The sequence below is a fragment of the Podarcis bocagei genome (genome assembly GCF_964188305.1).
Source record: "Podarcis bocagei genome assembly, chromosome: 16".
Taxonomy (NCBI): domain Eukaryota; kingdom Metazoa; phylum Chordata; class Lepidosauria; order Squamata; family Lacertidae; genus Podarcis; species Podarcis bocagei.
Window position 1 is genome coordinate 7381859 of NC_138142.1, and position 20086 is coordinate 7401944.

The following is a 20086-nucleotide window of genomic DNA, read 5'->3' on the forward strand; positions in this document are numbered from 1 at the left end:
GGAAATACTGGATGGTGAGCGGTTAGCAGAAGAAACACTAGAAGAGAGAGAGGCTTAACAGATTCACAGTCTCTGGATAGCATCCACCCCCCTTCTCCAAAGTCACAGAGAGCTCAGAAAGTGTCAGAACAGAAAGCACAGAGGGTACAAGCTCAGATTACAAGACGTAGGAGTAACGTAGATTAACAGGGATGGAGGGGGGAGCGTCCCTTAATTGGGAGCACCGCCACTTCTATGAGATGTGTTCTTTGTTCTCTTGCTATTAAAGATAAAGGCGTTCCTTTCATTTGATCTCTTATCTACTGCCGGGGGGGGGGAGGAAGCCGATCCCCTGAAGTCTGACCACTTCACCAACAGGACACACCACACATGCCCTCCCCCATTTGGAGAAAACCGCTTAATCCCCATTTCATTTCATTAGATTATTGGGTAGATATACAAAAAGAAAAACACTCACTGATAAATAAATTTTAGAAAGGGGCAAAATTAGATGTGAATGCACAAAGCATTAATAATAATAATAATAATAATAATAATAATAATAATAATAACAACAACAACAACAACAACAACAACAACAACAACAACAACAACAACAACAACAACTCCTTGCGCTCAGCTCTGCTCCTCCTTTCTTCCTACCCAGGGCAGGCCTGTCCTCTGCCTGTCTCTCAGAGCTGGCCATGTCAAGTGAGTCTGGGCCTCAACGGTAGCAGCCTCTCCTCCTTCTTCATGACTGTCCAGCAGCTGCTACGAGCCATTGTTTGGAACAGGTGCCAGCTCATCCTCCTCCCTGAGCTTGGCAGCAGTTGGCACTAGCAGGGACATTCTGAGATCATATCAGAAAGCCCGGGTGGCTTTCCAAATTCTTGGACTCTCTACTTGGAGGGTATATGCTTGGCTGGCTGGGAATTGCCCAAGTACAGTAGGCCTCAGAAATGGCGGCTTGTCGCTAGGCAAACGAGGCTTCCTACCTGTTTTGGCACCTGGAGGATTTCCTGTGCTACCGCTGTGGCAAAGATGGCCTTGTTGCTTCCTGGGCTCAGTTGTAAGGAGAGGGAAAGTCCAGTCACCAGCTGGACCCCCAGGTCAGTAATCGTCACCTTCTCGTCGAGGACAGTCACAGTCTTTTCAGCCAAGATGGCATCAGAAAGCGGAGACAGAATCTGTTCAGGAAAACCGAGGCAACCCCGTCAGAACCCGCAAGGAGAGTCATACTTCTTAAAACCTTATACACACACACACACACACACACACACACACACACACACACACACATAGTATAAAACATTTCAGTCCCGACTTTCCTTGATGGATTTATTTATTTATTAGCACACTATCAATAAATATTCCCTGGGCGGCTTATGACAAGCATGCCTAGTACAGCTAACAACAACAGTAAGTAGAAAAATGACTGGACAAACAAATTAAAGGTAGCAGCAAAATCTATCAAATAATAAGCACCAAGTAAGCAATTATGGGAACGCGGGTGGCACTGTGGGTTAAACAACAGAGCCTAGGGCTTGCCGATCAGAAGGTCGGTGGTTTGAATCCCCGTGATGGGGTGAGCTCCCATTGCTCGGTCCCTGCTCCTGCCAACCTAGGAGTTTGAAAGCACAAAGTGCAAGTAGATCAATAGGTACAGCTCTGGCGGGAAGGTAAACGGTGTTTCCGTGCGCTGCTCTGGTTCACCAGAAGCGGCTTAGTCATGCTGGCCACATGACCCGGAAGCTGTACGCTGGCTACCTTGGCAAGTAAAGCGAGATGAGCGCCGCAACCCCAGAGTTGGCCACGACTGGACCTAGTGGTCAGGAGTCCCTTTACCTTTAAGCAATTATGGAAGAGCAGCAGCAGCAACAACAACAACAACAACCACCACCACAACAACCACAACTTAAATAGTAGGAATGGAAATCAATAATTGTAAAGGGCAAGGCCTTCCTTCTTTGAAGGAAGCTTTCACACAAGAGGTAACACGGCATCCATCAAATGGTTGAGTTGACCGTAGGGTAGAAGTCAACCCTCCAGAGACTAATTCCAAGCCATTCACCATGCTGGGCAGGGGTTGATGGGAGTTGTAGCACAATGACACCTAGAGAGCATCATGTTGCCTCTAGGGACCAGCTGTGAAAAAGGCCCTCCTGAGAATGGGAACCCTGACAAAGACAACTCTTGAGGGTATCCTGAAACGGAATGAAACTGCAAGGCTGCAGTTAGGGATAGAAGAGAACTGAATTCAGTTCACATTTGCTTGAAAATTTGTACCTTCCAGGCTAATAGTACATGTATTGAAAAAACAATCAGCCCTTGAGTTTCACACTTCTATGAATTTCATGGTAATGTTTTTTTGGTCAAAATATGTTTGAAAACACACTTTAAAATGACGTTATTTTAGGATAATATAATTTAGAAATGTGTAGCATGAGGTAAAATACCTATTTGGATACAGATTTTGTGATCATGTGCTATTTCAATGCATAGTTATTGGTATTTTTAATACATATATTACATTGTTTTATGTAGACAGCTTAGAAGATTTTGCCCCTTAAGCAGGATATAAACTTTGTAACATAAATAAGCCTTTTTAAACAAACAGATTTTTTTTTAAAAAAATTGCAGTTTGAAACAAAACTAGGATGGAACAGACTTATGAATGAACACAAGCAAATCTGACTTATTTAATATTCTGTTGTTGTTGTTGTTGTTGTTGTTGTTGTTGTTGTTGTTGTTGTTGTTCTTGTTCTTGTTCTTGTTCTTGTTCTTGTTCTTGTTGTTATCCTGCCTTTTCCCCAGATCAATCAATAAAATTATCAGCTCAAATGGCAGTAGATAGTTCTATCTATCTATCATCTATCTATCTATCTATCATCTATCTATCTATCATCTATCTATCTATCTATCTATCTATCTATCTATCTATCTATCTATCTATCTATATCTATCTATCTATCTATCTATCTATCTATCTCTATCTATCTATCTATCTATCTATCTATCTATCTATCTATCTATCTATCTATCATCTATCTATCATCTATCTCTATCTATCTATCTATCATCTATATCTATATCTATATCTATATCTATATCTATATCTATATCTATATCTATATCTATATCTATATCTATATCTATATCTAATCTATCTGAACAGACATTTCTGTTAATTCCAATGTGAAGCATCATTTTTAAAAAAATATTCTCCCCCCCCCTTTCCTGTTATGTAGGGTGGAATGACTCTTCTATTATAGTTCCTGTCGCAACATATATCTACATCATCCTTCTTGGCTGAAAAAGATTGTTTCCCCCATATGCTAATTTAACCCACAGATTCATTGATTAATTGACTAAAAACGTCATACAATTATTCAATTACATTTCCTTCAATCAAAATTAGTGATTGAAAACAAACAATGGGGACAAATTATGGGCAGCTAAACAGAACCCCTCATTATGTTTTCCTCTCCCTTCCCTCCTGTCTCCCTCTGTTACCCATCCCTACTGTCTGACCTTAGATTGCAAACCCATCGGGGCAGTGACCTATCTATCTATATTTTTTTATTTTTGCTTGCGTTACAGAAGACTCTGAAAAGAAGACAAGCAAGGCTTATGAAAAGTGAATTAAACAAGATGGATGTGAGCTGAGCTATCACTCTCTAAGATCTTGGCATTTCAAAAGCAGCTGACTTTGACGATTTCTCGAGTGACAGGCTATACATATTCTTTCAAGTGGACAGGCCAACTAGCCTTCCCTGCCTGCCTCCCTCCCTCTCGCTTCCAGTTCCCTTCCCAGATATACATTCTCTATATTTATGGACAGTCACAGAAGGCAAGATGAGACTCTCAGCTTTTGCAACATATAAATATAGATTGCTACCAAGGGCTGCAGTCTCCCCACTTCCTAAAGGCTACCTGTTGAGGAAAAGCAATTTGGTAAGGATAAGGGGCTAGTGGTCTGTGGAGCAGGGCAGCATCACTCACCTGTCTTCTGAGCACTGAGCATCACTGCTGGTTCCTGAGAGGGAGAGGGGCAGGAAGGGCAGCGTGGTGCAGGTGCAGCAGCAGAGCCAATCCGACGCTCCTGCCACCATGCTTACACCACGCTGAGCTCCTTGCATCTTGCCTTTCCCCCTCTCAGGAACTGGCAGTGGCTCTCTGTGTTTGGAAGGCCTGTGCTTCCTGCTCATTGCAATGGGAAGGGCCAAGCCCTACCACAAGGCAGAGTGAGACAGCTTCCATAGCCAGCAAATGCTGAGGGATGGAAATTGGCTGGAAAGGTGTGCCATGTGGTCTGCCCTGCCGCTCCTAAACTAGCTGGCTGCCCTTGCATGGCTGGCACACCTATGAGGTGATCTGAGGTGACCCGCCTCACACTGCATGTTCGGGGGGGGGGGGAGAGATCCTGATGCGGGCTTGGTGGTTTCCAGTTCCGCTTGGGGTAAGCTGAAGATGCAGCCAAAAGCCAAAGCCAAGGAGAGCAGCAGTTTTGGCTCATGGAATGCCCCTATTTTTCTAAGACTCTCAGGCATGTCCAAAGTCCATTTCGGGGGCCTAATCCGGCCCACCAGTCGGTTTAATCCAGCCCCTGTGGCAGTTGATATCCTGGGGTAAAATCCTAAAAAAAAACTCAACAACATCAATCCTAAAAAAAGAGTTGGCCCTTTGGTCGTCCCTTGACTCCATCAAATCTGGCCCTCTTTGGAAAAAAGTTTGGACACCACTGGATCAAGAGGGAACACTCCTGCAAAATGTCTGCATTTCTGCTGGTCTCCTCCCACCCCACCAGGGCACGGGCCCAGATCAGTGAGGAGGAAGTCTTGGTGGCCCACCTTGTCTCCAGTGCCAAAAGGTCTTGGGCCAGTCCTGGCTACTGGGATATGGCCAAGGCAGTTGCCTATTGCCTAATAAGCACCTTGGGAAGTTCTCTGTCATAAAAAGTGGGTTTTTTCAAAATATAATATAGAAAGTTTTCATTAAAAAAGAAAATATTGGGGGGGAAATACAAACTGGGCGTACCCCACCTCTTTTCCCCGATCTATAGCACTGAAACGAAGAGAGACTGAAAGCTGCTAATATCAATATGAAGGGAAATGTTAACACAACCATATATTATGGAATGTGGCAGGTACACTTTGTCCTGTAGAGCCTTTGTTCGTTTACTGGATGAACGGAAACCAGTCTGCCATGAAAGTCTCTTTCTCTTTTGCCCTCTAGCCACACAATACCAGCTTTAGGTCAGTTTTTCAGAAAGCGCTATGTCCTAAATTACCTTCTACAGTTTTTGTACTTTTAAACCCTTCGTTTCTTTCCAGTTTCCAGCTGTCAATATATTCTTGCTCCCATAAACCGATAACCAATTAAATGTGTATATAATGACCCTTGGCTTTCTCCACTGAATATACCCAACAATACTATTTCAGGAGGTCCCCCCCCCAGTTTTCTCAATATTTTTGTTATTTCTACAAAGATCTCTTCCTAGAACTGGGAAACTTTGGGACAGTCCTACCACATATGTGTGAAACAACCATGAGCTGTACACCCCTTCCAGAAAGTAGGTGAGTGGGGTTTATCCATTTTAGCTATTTTTGTAGAAGTTAAATGCCAGGATAGCCAGTGTGGCATAGTGGTTAGAGCGTAGGACTAGTATTTGGGAAACCCGAGTTCCATTTCCCACTTAGGCATGGAAGCTCACTGGGTAATCTTGGGCCAGTTACCACCTCCCAGCCTAACCTACCTCAGTGGGATGTTGTGAGGATGAAACGGAGGGGAAGAGAACTATGTATGCCTCAAAGTCCTTGGAGAAAAGGTGTGATATAAATGCAATAAGTGATGATAATTGTGATGGTCTGGGACTCGGGCTGGGAACCAGAGGAGTCTCAGTCTGCACCGGATCCTTTGCCTCAGGCATCATCTGAACCAAGTCTGGGGCCTGATTCTGAAGAGTCCCAGTCTACACAGGTTCCCCTGCAACAAACACCAGCTGGGCCAAGTCAGGGGCCTGAGCCTGCCCTGGCTCCAGATGTGGGGATGACCTCGTTGCCTTCAGCTGGACCATCACTTACAGCTGCTCCACTACTGGTTGGGTCAGGGGAGGCTGAGGTGGCCCCTGGGTCTAGTAACCCACCAATGTCTCCCGAGCTGCAGAGACTAAGGTCTGAGAGATGGAGGGACCTGAGTACTCGCAGGAGGAGTGCTCACCTTTGGGCGAAACAGGGAGGTGAGTCGCTGGGGGATCAGGACCGGCCGTTACCCCAACAAAGATAAAAGGCTGTCGGACCCCGCCCCAGGTTGTGGGAGCAACATTGCTGTATGCCAGACCCTGCCTGAGATCCTGTACCTGTCCTTGCCTGGTTTCCTGCCTTGTGTCCTGACTTGGCCCTGTCAGACTGACTCGTTGCAGAACCTTTGGATTATGGACCAGACCTGGACCGTGGTTCTAGGGTTACCCCCGGGCCCAGCACAATGATCATGATGCTGATACCTTATGTATTATTTTCAAATAGTTTTTGAAAGACATTTTGCATCATCAAGCTGGTCTAGGCGAATATTTGATCTGATCCAGAATGGCTGCTCTCCTGCTCTTTCCCAGCATTCCTTTCCTCCTACCTGAATCGTCGTCATCCCCAGCTCTTGTCCAACCAGCACCTGCCCGTCTTGCAGCTTTGCGATCCTCGGCTCTTCCACTTGTATGAAATCGCTCACCAGCTCAGTGATGTCGACTTGCCAGTCTGAACCCAGCAGGTAGGCCATCTGTCCGCCAGGATCTGAGGGTTCGGCTACAAACTGTGTGAGCACCCGCACCATGGCGTGCTGGTACTGGAGGGTGCAACCTCTTCCCTTCCGCTCATCCTCTTCTTCGTCATCGCTGTCCCTAGCTGGCCTGTCAAGGCAAAAAAAAGCAGAGGGGTTGGGCAAAGAAGAGCGCCTTAAGGTTGTCTTAAAATCCTCCCATTGATAGGGACATAGGAAGCTGTCTTGTAACAGGTCTAAGATATTCGCCTAACTGGCCCGACACCATCCTCTTTAAAGAAGGGTCTTTGGCTGCAAGTGCCTGTTCCCAAGCAGGGGAACACACTGAGGACCCCAGCAGGATTGGATCCTCTACTCAGCAGCTGGTGAGTGGAGGATTCAATCCTGCAAGGGGCTGCTCTACCAGCATGTTCCCTGCAGAGAATGCAGTGGCAATGTAGCACCCAGCAGGATTAAACCTGCTCTCTTCAGTGTGGTCAGAGAGTGCCCTTCTCCCAAGTCTATATTTAATTAGGGTTTATAACCCCTGGGTCTGGATCTGCTGGATCTGGGTTGGGTACTCTTTGGGTCAACTTGGGCTGGGAAAAAAAAATCCCCGGATAGGGTCCCAGATCAGGCCAGGGAGGTTCTGCAGAGCCCTAATGGCAACCATCTGAATAGAGCGCATGGCCTGCATCTAGACCCGATAGAACAACCTCAGTCAAAAGCCCACCTCTTATTTGAGACGATGGGGATCCGCCACCCCTTGATCTGATTTAACTCTGTGTCAGAGACCTCGATCTGCAGAGGGAGGCGGGGCACCCACACGGTCATCTCCAGGGGGGCACTCAGATGCTGGTACATGAAATGGACACGGACGTTTGATTTCCCTTTCATTTCCTTCCCGTTGACAAAGACGTAGTCGCATCTGTCGGAGACCTGGGAACAAGAGGAGAGGTGGGTGAAGGAAAGCAACAACAATGAAGTCCCTAGGTGAAATCATCAAATCTGTATCTCGCTGGCAGTAGTCAGAGGAGCAGGGGGAAGGAGCTGATCTCCTGATATCTCCTGCAGCTATTCTGGATGGGGGTGTGGTGGTATCTGGGACTGGCAGGATGCTGATGAGTGCACACCGGGGGGAGAGGGGCTGGAGTCTGATTTGGGAGAGGGGGCCAGGACTTCTACTGACCAGGAGGCAAGAATTAGAGGCGCGGGAAGCTTCAGAGCTGGAGGGTGGAGCATAGGATGGGTCAGAAGAAGAGGAGGAAGAAGCAGGTCAGGCAAGTTAAGGAAAAGGTACTTCCCCACCCTCTCCCGCACCACTGTCTCCCAGAACCAGGAAGAGGATGAGCAGAGGAAGCTTCCACACAGGTGTACTCACCGGCTGTGTGCATACAGCCTGTCAGAGGAGGCAGAGGAGGGGCAGTGGTTGTTGCAATTGCTTCATAGAATGCAGATATGGGAATAGCTGCCTGGACACTAGACTGTTGGGCGTGGTATTCAGATCTGTCGAAACAACTATAAGTGTCATGGACTGGCTGGATGCAGAGGAGTGGAGGGAGGAACCAGCTGGAGAACCCCCCAGGGCACCCCCAGAGGAAGAAGAACAAGGGGATTAGAGGTGGGACAATGATGAGTGGTCAGAGGGAGAAGAGGGAGAAGACTGGGAGGAGGAGGTGTCGGAAGCTGAAGGGGCAACAGGTTTTAGTGAGCAGGAAGAGGCAGTGGCAGAAGGCAGTCTAGAATCAAGGTAGGAAGGGAGTGGGGCAGGCTGCTGAAAAAGCCAGGAAGCCTCCCCCTTCTGCTGCGACCAGCTCTGCAACCCCCTGGTCTCCCAGAAGACAAAGAGAAATGAAGAGAGACAAGATGACAAAGCCTTAGGCTACTAGGGAAAGACCATTGGGTAAGCAGGGACCTTCAGCCTTCAAAACAGCTTCATTAGGGCAAGACCTACTGGGAAGAGTTGCCGTGATCTCCATGCCTGAGCTGCAGCATCTGCCCAGCACTGACCTGACTACCATCCTGCTCCACTCCAGCTCCATCCAGGTGCATGGATCCTGGTATTGGAAGGATTGCTCCACTCCACCACACCCACCAGTACTGCTCATTGGTTGAAAGCTAAGAGTGAAGGGATGGGTCTTAAGTGTTTCATGCAGTGCCTTCGGTCCATCATGGGAATGGGGCAGAAACAGCCAGATTCCAGTTGCTATCACCCCCTCCCCCTTTTCTTGCATCCAGCTTGCATCCTGCATCCTAAATATAAATCAGGACAAATGACAGGTATGCTGTTCACGGTTCTGGTTGCTGCACGTCCGAAGATCAGACAAGTGGTCTATCTAGCTCAGCATTGTCTGCACTGATTGCCAGGGTCCTCTTTCAACCCTGTCTTGAGATGCTAAGGATTGAACCTGGAATCTTCTCCGTTCAATGCTGTGCCTCTTCCTGGTATTCTTGGTGCTTCCACCCTTCCATTCCATTCATGACGTCACATGATTTTATGAGCTTCTGTCAGTCTGGTTCATAAATCACACTTTCCCCTGAAGCTTTTCGCCCACATCTCGGTGAAATGACACAAACCCGTTTGTTATAGGTTGTTAAAATATAGGCGCAAAATGCACGTTCAAATAATTTATTAACTCCCACTTTGGAGTGGTGATGATCTGAAGGAATGATCTATTAAAACCCTGAACTCTTTTTTTCACAATCCATTACCAGCCAGGCCTTCTGTTCCATTATGATGGTGTATTTAATATTTCTGCCTCCCGAATATGCATGATCTTGCACTTATCTGAATTTAATGCCATTTTCTACTTTTCTGTTTAAATGCAGAGTGGATCTAAATCTTATCGAAACATCAGAAACTGCTGTGGCATAATTTACATTCAAGCATTATTTTTTCTGCCTCTCCCAAAGAGAAAGACCTGCCCAGCATGCTGAAGAGTAAATCAGTGTTCAGATGCCTTTGATTGCAGCTAACCACAGAGCCAGAGTTGTATATTGAATCCTTAGAGCTTTTGAAAAGTATTAGGGTTGATATAGCTCAGAGGGAGAACCGTGTTAGCCTGTTGCAGCAAAAACATCCTCTATTCTGCCTTGACTCAGACTCCACCTGGAGTCTTGTATCCAGTTCTGGGCACCACAATTTAAGAAGGATATCGACAAGCTGGAACGTATGCAGAAAAGTGGGGTCAAGATGATCAAGGGTCTGGAAACCAAGCCTGATGAGGAACAGTTGAGGGAGTTGGGTATGTTTATGCTGGAAAAGAGGAGACTGAGAGGAGATATGATAGCCATCTTCAAATACCTGAATGATTGTCACATGGAAAATGGAGCAAGCTTGTTTGGAGCCAAACCAATGGATTCTGATTAAAAGAAAGGAGAGTCCAACTGAACATTAGGAAGTAAAAGCTGTTCAACAGTGGAACGGACTCCCATGGCAGGTGATGGACGCTCCTTTATTGGAGTTTTTTAGGCAGAGGTTGGGTGGCCATCTGTCAGGGATTCTTTAACTGTGACTCCTGCACAGCAGGGGGTTGGACCACCATTTACAATTTCTTCCCCAGTATTCAGAATGTTACAAGCTGCTGAGCTGAAGTACAGAATATACATACGTAGACAAAGAGAACATCACGAAACATTCCTACCCACATACAGTGGAATTTGAATTGTTTATTTTCCCCATCAATCATCGTCATAATCTATTGAATTTATATCTCACCCTTCCTCCCAAAGGAGTCTAGGGAGGCAAGTACATCAACATTTCCAAAACAAAACAGCTAAGCAGTTAATCATTCTAAAAGCAATTATGATAAATAATGTCTAAAAGCAGTTACAGTTAAAAATGTTCCTTAAGTTGTTGTATTGAAAAACATTAAAAGCAGTATCATCCTCTTCTCCAAGTGTTGCCTGTAACAGCATTCTTCTGCCACCAAAATGCCTGGGTAAATGGGAATGTTTTCAAATTCCTCCCGAAAGTTAATAATAATGGAAACAGGTGCACCTCACCAGGGAAGGCATTCCAGCTACAGGGTAAAGGTAAAGGTAAAGGGACCCCTGACCATTAGGTCCAGTCATGGCCGACTCTGGGGTTGCGGCGCTCATCTCGCTTTATTGGCCAGGGAGCTGGCGTACAGCTTCTGGGTCATGTGGCCTGCATAACTAAGCTGCTTCTGGTGAACCAGAGCTGTGCACGGAAATGCCATTTACCTTCCCGTCGGAGCGGTACCTATTTATCTACTTGCACTTTGATGTGCTTTCAAACTGCTAGGTTGGCAGGAGCAGGGACTGAGCAATGGGAGCTCACCCCATTGCAGGGATTTGAACTGCTGACCTTCAGATTGGCAAGCCCTACGCTCTGTGGTTTAACCCACAGCGCCACCTGCGTCCCTCCAGCTACAGGGTACCACCACTGAAAAGGCCCTGTCAAGGATTGAGGCCCACTTGGAGCCTTTGGTGGTGACAGCACACCCACATGGTTTTAAGGTCTTGAGGGACAAAGAGTCCAAAGAGTTAAAAGAAATACCACAAGTAAGAAAATGAACCTGATGATCGACTAGAAATCATGCAGAGTTATATCACAAATTGAACATAATTCCCATTCAGCTTACGAGGCACTGGAACTACTTTCAGGTACCGTTCAGATATTTTTGAATAAATGCAGTGCTTTTCATTCAATCTAGAATCATAGTATTGGAGAGTTGGATGAGCTATTTAACTAGATCATTCCAAACACTGTCCACCATCCCTTTCGATCCAAATGGGACAAATGTAGGGGTAATTAAAAGTTTTAGAAACCCAACATCTGTACCCTAAAGTAAGGGAACTGCTGGATTCTGAAGGCAGTAGGCTTTAACAACGTAGACCTATTGAAATAATGGACCTTCTTCCATTTCATTGGGTCCACTATGTGTAAATATATATAATATCTCTGCTCCAGCCCCTCATTTCACCACCAGACATCTTCTGTCCTCCTTGGGCTGCGGGTCCTCAGGAAAGTCCTTTAGCAGCAAATGTGCTTCTCCAAGATCCTCATTTGATTTCTGGACAAAGAGAATGCAAAACCACAGCAATGCCACTGAAATCATTAGGATGCTGTTCCTTTGCTAGATGTTTCACAGACCACTATCCTGTAATTGTCTTTCAAACAAATATGCTGACATCTATAGAGGGCATCTCTGGGCTCCCAAAGGCATTTCAGATAGGAACGTTCTGGAAGGGGAGTAGAGGGTGGGGTGGGGTGGGGGCAGAGAGTTACCTTTCAAGCAGTATGTTTTCCTTTGTGTAGGGATGATTGCTGGGTGCGGAGCACACTCCCCGCCCACAGACAGCCTCAGCTGCCTGCACGTGTGACCTTGGGGTGCGGGGCACACTCCCCCTCACAGATAAAGCCACAGCTGTCTGAACATCTTGCCCTCTGTCTAACCTTTTGCGGTCTCAGTCGTCTGCCGTGTCCTGTATGTGACCTTTGTCTTTGAGACTTTTGTCTCCTTCGTCATACACTGTGCAAGGGGAAAATGACGCGGTGGAAACAGGTGCCAAAATAACTTTGTACCACCCCACGATCTTGGGACTGGAAGATGTGTAAAGGTCACAGCCCAAAATATATCTGGCTAGGTTTGCATATTGTGTCAATAAAAGGAGCCTCCACAGAGCTGGCCGGCAGCTTGCTTGCAGCTCACCTGTGCACAGCTCACCTGCATTACCAAATCCTGCCTCATGTCCCTCACTTCATCGACAGGACAAAATCATAGGCAATGGGCCACTGCTATATTCTTTGCATGTGGAGGAGGGGTGGAGAATCTCCCTGGACTCCACACCTCTCATCAGCTCACCTTTAACATAAAATATGCATTTTTGAGTGTAGTTCCTGCACACTGAAAATGCATTACAAGATCTGGAGAAGTATATAATATGACTGGAATTGTGTTCTAGTTCCCACGTGAGTTTGGGAGGGACAGGTTGGATAGCCATGTGTGTGGGATGCTCTGAGCTTGGATCTCTTCTACTCAGCAGAGCGGTTGACTAGATGACTCATAAGTTCCCCTCTGGTAACAAGTAACATAAGGCTCATTATGCATTGTTAGTATAGTGGATTTTATTCTCCCTGTTCTGACCCTTGTCTCTTAAAACTGATGAACTTCTCAGGAAGGTTTATAAGAGAATCTCTATCTCTCACACATGCTTGTTCATCTAAATCTAATCTGGAGAAAGCAGGGCAGAAAGAGGTTAGGAGCTGCCTATCAAATTCCCAGCAAAAGGGGAGGGGGGAACCCACAGTTACGGGGTGCAGTTATGAATTATGGATGGATGGATGAACTTTGCTGTTGCCGCATGCCTGAATGAAGCAAAAATAACTGTCTGCTATGAACAGGGATCAAAATTCTGATTTATGTCAGGTGCGGCTTTACAGAAGACAGTTGTGGGAGCTTCAGAGATCATGCATCTGGTCACACAGAGGGCAAATGGAGGCGAGAGACAAGATGTTGGGTGGCGGTGGCAGCGGAATGGCCTTGCAAGCCACTGAAATCTCTTTGTGGAAGACGGAGAGGTGCTTCTACATGACTTGTTCATTGAGCATTCCTCCTGATTTCTTTGCAGGGAGATTAGACAAATGCCACTTATTCAATGAGCATTTGTTCCCATTTGTTTCTGGGGAGTTTAGTGGATGTTCATCGAAGGAAGTGTTTACCACACACTTTTCCGGTGCAATTCCACATCACTTTTCTTATTGCAAGAAGGTCTGGTCTTTGGGGAAGTCTGTTCCCCAAGACTTCCCATTCAGTTGGAATTGCACAACCTGAATTTGCCAGTATGTGGCTGAATCCCACTCCAAAATCTTGCCCTTGTGTGGAAATACCTTGAAACTTGGCGCAACACTTATGCATTCACCACTGGAATAGAGGAAGCTGCTTCATACCAAGTCAGCCTAATTGTTCGTCTAGCTCAGGACTGTCCACTCTAATGGGCAGCAGCTCTCTGATGTCTCAAACAGAGGTCTTTTCCTGTTCCTCTGAAGTGGACATGGTAGGGGTTGGTTTTGTGACAGCATCTTTTCGTGAACGGGCCATTCCATATCAACCAGCACTGAGAGAACACTGTTCTTTCTATGGTTTTGCTTTTTTCCCCTTTTTAAAAAATGTGTGTGCAGTGCTCAGCTGCATGCGGGAAATTAATTTTTTACATTATCTTTGATCTCATGCATTGTTACGAAGAAAAATCCTATTAAATTGAGTGTGTATGATATCATTGGGCACTTGACCTCTGGTCTTTCAGCAGTCAATCAAAAGACAATGAGGTTGGTGAAAAGTGTGTGGTGTCCCCCAGCCTCTTTCAGGTCTTTGACTTCAGCCGGATGTTATTTCATTATTGCACACTTTCCGCTTCTTGTATTGGCTGAAACCGATGGCCAAATGAAATAAAATGCTGGAGATTTGTGACCAGATTGCCCATCTCTTTACATTTTTGTAAAAACTGCCCAAGGAGAGAAGCAATTATGATTGAGACCATGGTGTGGTTGTGCATATTAACTCTCAACCCTGCTCCCCACCACTGTTTTTCTAATGAAAAATTTCCTCCGGGCAGGAACTACCTAGGAACATTTAATTCTCCTTGCAGCTGCCCCATGTGGTAAACCATGAGAACTGCAGTATTTTCCTGAGCAGTGAAGGACCTTGAGACTTTAGACAGTCCCTGTCTATCTGGGCTTGCCATTGGGCCCTCACAGACTGGAATATTTTCCTGTTTGGGCAGAGACTTGGCCAGAGCAGTGGTGACCTAACACATTCAAAGTATCTTGGGACTCCACCAAGCCTGCTGATATCTAGTCATGACATCAAGAGCCATGTACAAAAGGGAGATAAGGATTGTCACTCACCTCTGAACTCTGGAAAAGTGGGGGACAATGGCTAATATAGTATTTTTAGTTTATGGTTTCCAGATCACTATAAATTCCTGGCTCCAGTAAGTGTTAGAATTTCATCAAGGCTTGAGATGTCTAACTGGGTGCCAGAAAATTCTAATCCCTGGACTCAGAAAGTGTTAAAAACTAAATAAGCCAGGCCAGTTTCCTGTGCTCAGCTAATCACTTGACTTGATGGGCTGTTACCAAAGCAAGAAAGAGGGGGCTCTGGGCCAGATGGCAAATGGGTGGGGCCACTCCTCCATTTCTCAGAAGGACAAAGCCTGAGTTTTTGAGGACAGGTTTGGTATGTATCACGTGACCTAGAAGTAAAGTAGCAAGCAGCAGTATCAGAGCAACGTTTGAGAGCAACGTTTGAATCCAAGGCTGCTGCCCTGGAAGAAACAAGACCTTTTTTGGCGTGTTAATGCTGTGAACCCCTCCATCGTAGCTTCAGGTGGTTGTTGTTGTTTAGTCATTTAGTCATGTCCGACTCTTCGTGACTCCATGGACCAGAGCACGCCAGGCACTTCTGTCTTCCACTGCCTCCCGCAGTTTGGTCAAACTCATACTGGTAGCTTCGCGAACAGTATCCAACCACCTCATCCTCTGTCGTCCCCTTCTCCTTGTGCCCTCCATCTTTCCCAACATCAGGGTCTTTTCCAGGGAGTCTTCTCTTCTCATGAGGTGGCCAAAGTATTGGAGCCTCAGCATCACGATCTGTCCTTCCAGTGAGCACTCAGGGCTGATTTCCTTAAGAATGGAGAGGTTTGATCTTCTTGCAGTCCAGGGACTCTCAAGAGTCTCCTCCAGCACCATAATTCAAAAGCATCAATTCTTCGGCGACCAGCCTTCTTTATGGTCCAGGTGGTATATATGTGGAAATAAACCATATATCCTAAAGACACCATAGTCTCCGCTGTGCCTTATTTCCAAAAGGAAACACAAACCCTGAGCAATCTCACATGCCTTGGAGATTGGGGCGGCGAGCAACAAGAGCATAGACCAGGGGTAGTCAAAGTGGTGGCCTCCATTTGCTTGTGGACTACAACTCCCATTCCTGACTACTGGCCATGCTGCCTGGGGCAGATGGGAGGTGCCGTCCCACAACAACTAGAGTGCAGTATCTTGACTGCCCTGGTATGGACCTATCTTCCGTGAAATTATCTAATGCCTTTCCAAATCCGTGCATGTATTGCTTCTCCGCACCGCTGCCTTTAGCAAACCATTGTGTAAACATATCATTCATGGAGGCTTCATATTATGGGCTTCTTGAGTTATTGCTGATTACGCTGCTGCTGCTGCTGCTTCCACCCGATACCCTGCATTTCAGAAGTGCTTCTTGTGCTTGGGGATTTTAATCTCAATGCCTGGTTCCTGAGGTAATCCTTTTTCCCGGCAGTGCAGAAGCTCTCTCGGCATTCATAATGTACACTTCAACAACAGCTCTTCCCCTTTGGCAGGCTTACAAGAGAGAGAGAGAGAGACTGATTTAGCAGGGCATTAAGTGCTCAGAGCCCATAAGTAGAAGTCACAGCATTTAGCCCAGGTGAGTTATGTTAATGGGAAGTCGGCGCTGTCACTAGCTGGGCAGGGAACTTCAAGAAGGAAGTGGGAGAACACCCAAAGACAAGTGCATCCAAGTTACTTGCTTGGCCTTTCATAGAATCATAGAATCATAGAGTTGGAAGAGACCACAAGGGCCATCGAGTCCAACCCCCTGCCAAGCAGGAAACACCATCAGAGCACTCCTGGCATATGGTTGTCAAGCCTCTGCTTAAAGACCTCCAAAGTAGGAGACTCCACCACACTCCTTGGCAGCAAATTCCACTGTCAAACAGCTCTTACTGTCAGGAAGTTCTTCCTAATGTTGAGGTGGAATCTTCTTTCTTGTAGTTTGGATCCATTGCTCCATGTCCACTTCTCTGGAGCAGCAGAAAACAACCTTTCTCCCTCCTCTATGTGACATCCTTTTATATATTTGAACATGGCTATCATATCACCCCTTAACCTCCTCTTCTCCAGGCTAAACATGCCCAGCTCCCTTAGCCGTTCCTCATAAGGCATCGTTTCCAGGCCTTTGACCATTTTGGTTGCCCTCCTCTGGACACGTTCCAGTTTGTCAGTGTCCTTCTTGAATTGTGGTGCCCAGAACTGGACACAGTACTCCAGGTGAGGTCTGACCAGAGCAGAATACAGTGGCACTATTACTTCCCTTGATCTAGATGCTATACTCCTATTGATGCAGCCCAGAATTGCATTGGCTTTTTTAGCTGCCGCGTCACACTTTGAGGAGAAGTTATTGCATTTGGGGCGTTTTCATTTAGGAAAATAAAGATGACCAAAGGCAGACGTGGGAAAAGTTGATAAAATTGCAAGTGGGAGCCTGCCTGAAACCCTGGAAGAGCCACTGTCTGTCAGTGTAGACAGTACTGAACTAGATGGACCAATGATCTGACTGAATATAGGGCAGCTTCCTATGTTTTGGGTGCTGAAATGTCAAAAGTATTAGTGCCAGTTGTAAATCTAGGGCATGGGGTAGGGGCGAACGCCTGTCTTGTTCTCACCTGCCAAGGAAGTACAGTGGTACCTCAGATTACATACGCTTCAGGTTACATACACTTCAGGTTACATACGCTTCAGGTTACAGACTCCGCTAACCCAGAATAGGTTAAGAACTTTGCTTCAGGATGAGAACAGAAATTGTGCTCCGGTGGCGCGGCGGCAGCGGGAGGCTCCATTAGCTAAAGTGGTGCTTCAGGTTAAGAACAGTTTCAGGTTAAGAAGGGACCTTCTGAACGAATTAAGTACATAACCCGAGGTACCACGGTATTTATTTCCCAGATCCCTGCAACATCCTCCAGTTTTGTCAGCAGTAGCAAAAAGAAGAATCCAATTAAAGTAGATGTGGCACTGGGGTGGATAGAAAGATTTAAACCACGCTGATCAATGTCTTGGTGGGGAGGCAAATTGCAGCCTCCTCAGGCATCAGAGTGGTCGTTGAATGAACAGGAAGAAGAGATAATCTCATTTCCTCAGATGCTAAGTATGGATCAGCTGAGGAGGGGTGTTTGTGTGCCGTGTGTGTGTGTGTGTGTGTGTGTGTGTGTGAGAGAGAGAGAGAGAGAGAGAGAGAGAGAGAGAGAGAGAGAGGAGGGTTAGCCACATTCACTTTTGGTCGCCCACCACTTGCATGCTCTCCGTGGAAAATATGTCCAAATTTTGACCCACAAAAGGTTAGCCAACTCTGCTCTATGGGGAGAGTATTCCATAGGTGGGGCACCACCACTGAGAAGGCCCTACCCATCACCACCACCACCACCTCTCCTGGTGGTGGAACAATGAGAGGAACCTCCCTTCCAGATCTAAGAGCAGGTTCAGGCTGATACAGTGAATTTAGTTCCTATAGTCATTCGGGTCCCCAAGTCGGTTACGAGGCATGAAAAGAAGAAGTGTGGATTCACACATGCCTGATTACCCAACCACCACGTGATGCCTTGCATGGGTGAACAAGGCAAGGTTGATTCACTGTGGCAGGCAGGACTTTGAATGGTGGTTCTGGTCATTTCCCTTCCTCCTGTGGAAATCAGCTGGGAATTAATTGGGGGGGGGGAGAGAAAGGTGACAAGAGAGAAGGAAAAGCCACTCAGCCCTGCCTCCCACTAAATTCTGGAGGAGCCTTTGCTTTAAATCCCCCCCCCCTGTATTTTTGTGTGGCAAGCATCCATACATTTTGCCTCATTGAAAGGTAATACCTGGATGGAGTAGGAAATGGCACATATTAAAAGGACTCATTCTAGGCAAACATCCAGTTTGAGCTGCCAGCATTGATGCCTCTGGAATGGAAGTTCTGGATCAACCACTATGTTATCTCCATGGGTAGATGGGACTTAATGAGAGATCATTAAAAAACAACAACAACAAAACCCCACAACATCTCCAGCAAAACCCTCTCTGGTTTTCTGCTGATACACACCAGAAATATATTATGTGTAGCAGTCCTTTAGATATTTAAGAACATATGAAGTGCTTTGGTTCATCAGACCAAGCTGTCCAGCTTCCTGTTCCCATAGTTGGGGTGATCTGCAATCCAGACTTGCTTGAGGCTGAGTGGCAGTTGCTTTCAGAGAAAGGGGAGAAGGCCTGGAGAATGCCAGTGGCAGGGATCCACACCTGAGAGCAAGGAAGAGGCTATTGCTCCTTTGTGGTTCTTGGCTGGAGAAAGGGAGGCAATTCCTCTCCCCATCCTTTCAGTGGATAGATTCTCTAGCACCAGGTGAGGGCATGAACCACCAGCCATAGAGGAGTGGGGAGACAGGGGTCCCATCACCAGTCACTTGGTGCAGGCTCTGCTGTTGCCAAACACTCTTGGAGAAGCGCACACTTCCAAGTGCACCAGTCTCACAGGGAGAGTCTTGCGAGTGCCACATTTCACCTTGAAAAGCTGGAGGGAAAGGTATGGCTGTCTGCTGAGACCTCTTTTGCAGTTCTCAGCTGGTCTCTGGCCCTGGAAGCTGTTCTCAAACTGTCTGGCTGTGCCTGCAGTGATCTGCACTTGTAGGCTGGCTGGTACCATTGTAAAGGTAAAGGGACCCCTGCCCATTAGGTCCAGTCGCAGACAACTCTGGGGTTGTGGCACTCATCTCGTTTTACTGGCCAAGGGAGCCAGCGTTTGTCCGCAGACAGCTTCCGGGTCATGTGGCCAGCATGCCGACCCAGAGCAGCACACAGAAATGCCATTTACCTTCCTGCCTGTGTGGTGCCTATTTATCTACTTGCACTTTGATGTGCTTTCAAACTGCTAGGTTGGCAGGAGCAGGGACCGAACAACAGGAGCTCACCCCGTTGCGGGGATTCGAACTGCCGACCTTCTGACTGGCCAGCCCTAGGATCTGTGGTTTAACCCACAACGCTACCCGCATCCTGGTACCATTGTAAGACTTGAATAAATCTTTCTTTTTTGACTTGCACACAAGAGCCTCTTGTTGCAGCATTTGGGATGGGGACCCTGACAATAATGGCCAGCTAAATGCCTCTGGGAAGCCTGCAAGCAGGACATGAGTGCAACAGCACTCTCCCCACTTGTTCCTAGCAACTGTGATGCAGAGGCACTTCGGACAACAGAGGTAGAACATAGCAACCCTGGCTGGTAGCCATTGATAGCCCTGTCCCCTCTGAATTTTGTCTAATCCTCATTTAATGCGATCCACGTTGGTGGCCATCGCTACCTCTTTAAAGAGCAAATCCCACAGTTATTTGGGAGACAGGTGTCATGCATTGAAGGGCTTGGACTAGATCAGGCACCCCCAAACTTGGCTCTCCAGCTGTTTTGGGACTACAACTCCCATCATCCCTAGCTAACAGGACCAGTGGTCAGGGATGATGGGAACTGTAGTCCCAAAACAACTGGAGAGCCGAGTTTGGGTGTGCCTGGACTAGATGACCCTTGGGGTCTCTTCC

General features: G+C 46.7%; 1 protein-coding gene across 2 annotated transcripts in view; it reads right to left on the reverse strand.

Moving 5' to 3' along the window:
- Positions 1-20086, reverse strand: part of LOC308575781 (transmembrane protein 132D-like) — a 465450-nt gene that overhangs the window by 6980 nt on the left and 438384 nt on the right. For both annotated transcript variants that reach the window (XM_081174743.1, XM_081174742.1), the window contains 3 exons: positions 7463-7668; positions 6607-6880; positions 975-1166 (listed from right to left, as the gene is read on the reverse strand). In XM_081174743.1, the coding sequence (XP_081030869.1) occupies positions 975-1166; positions 6607-6880; positions 7463-7668 (672 nt within the window). The remainder of the gene's footprint in view (positions 1-974; positions 1167-6606; positions 6881-7462; positions 7669-20086) is intronic.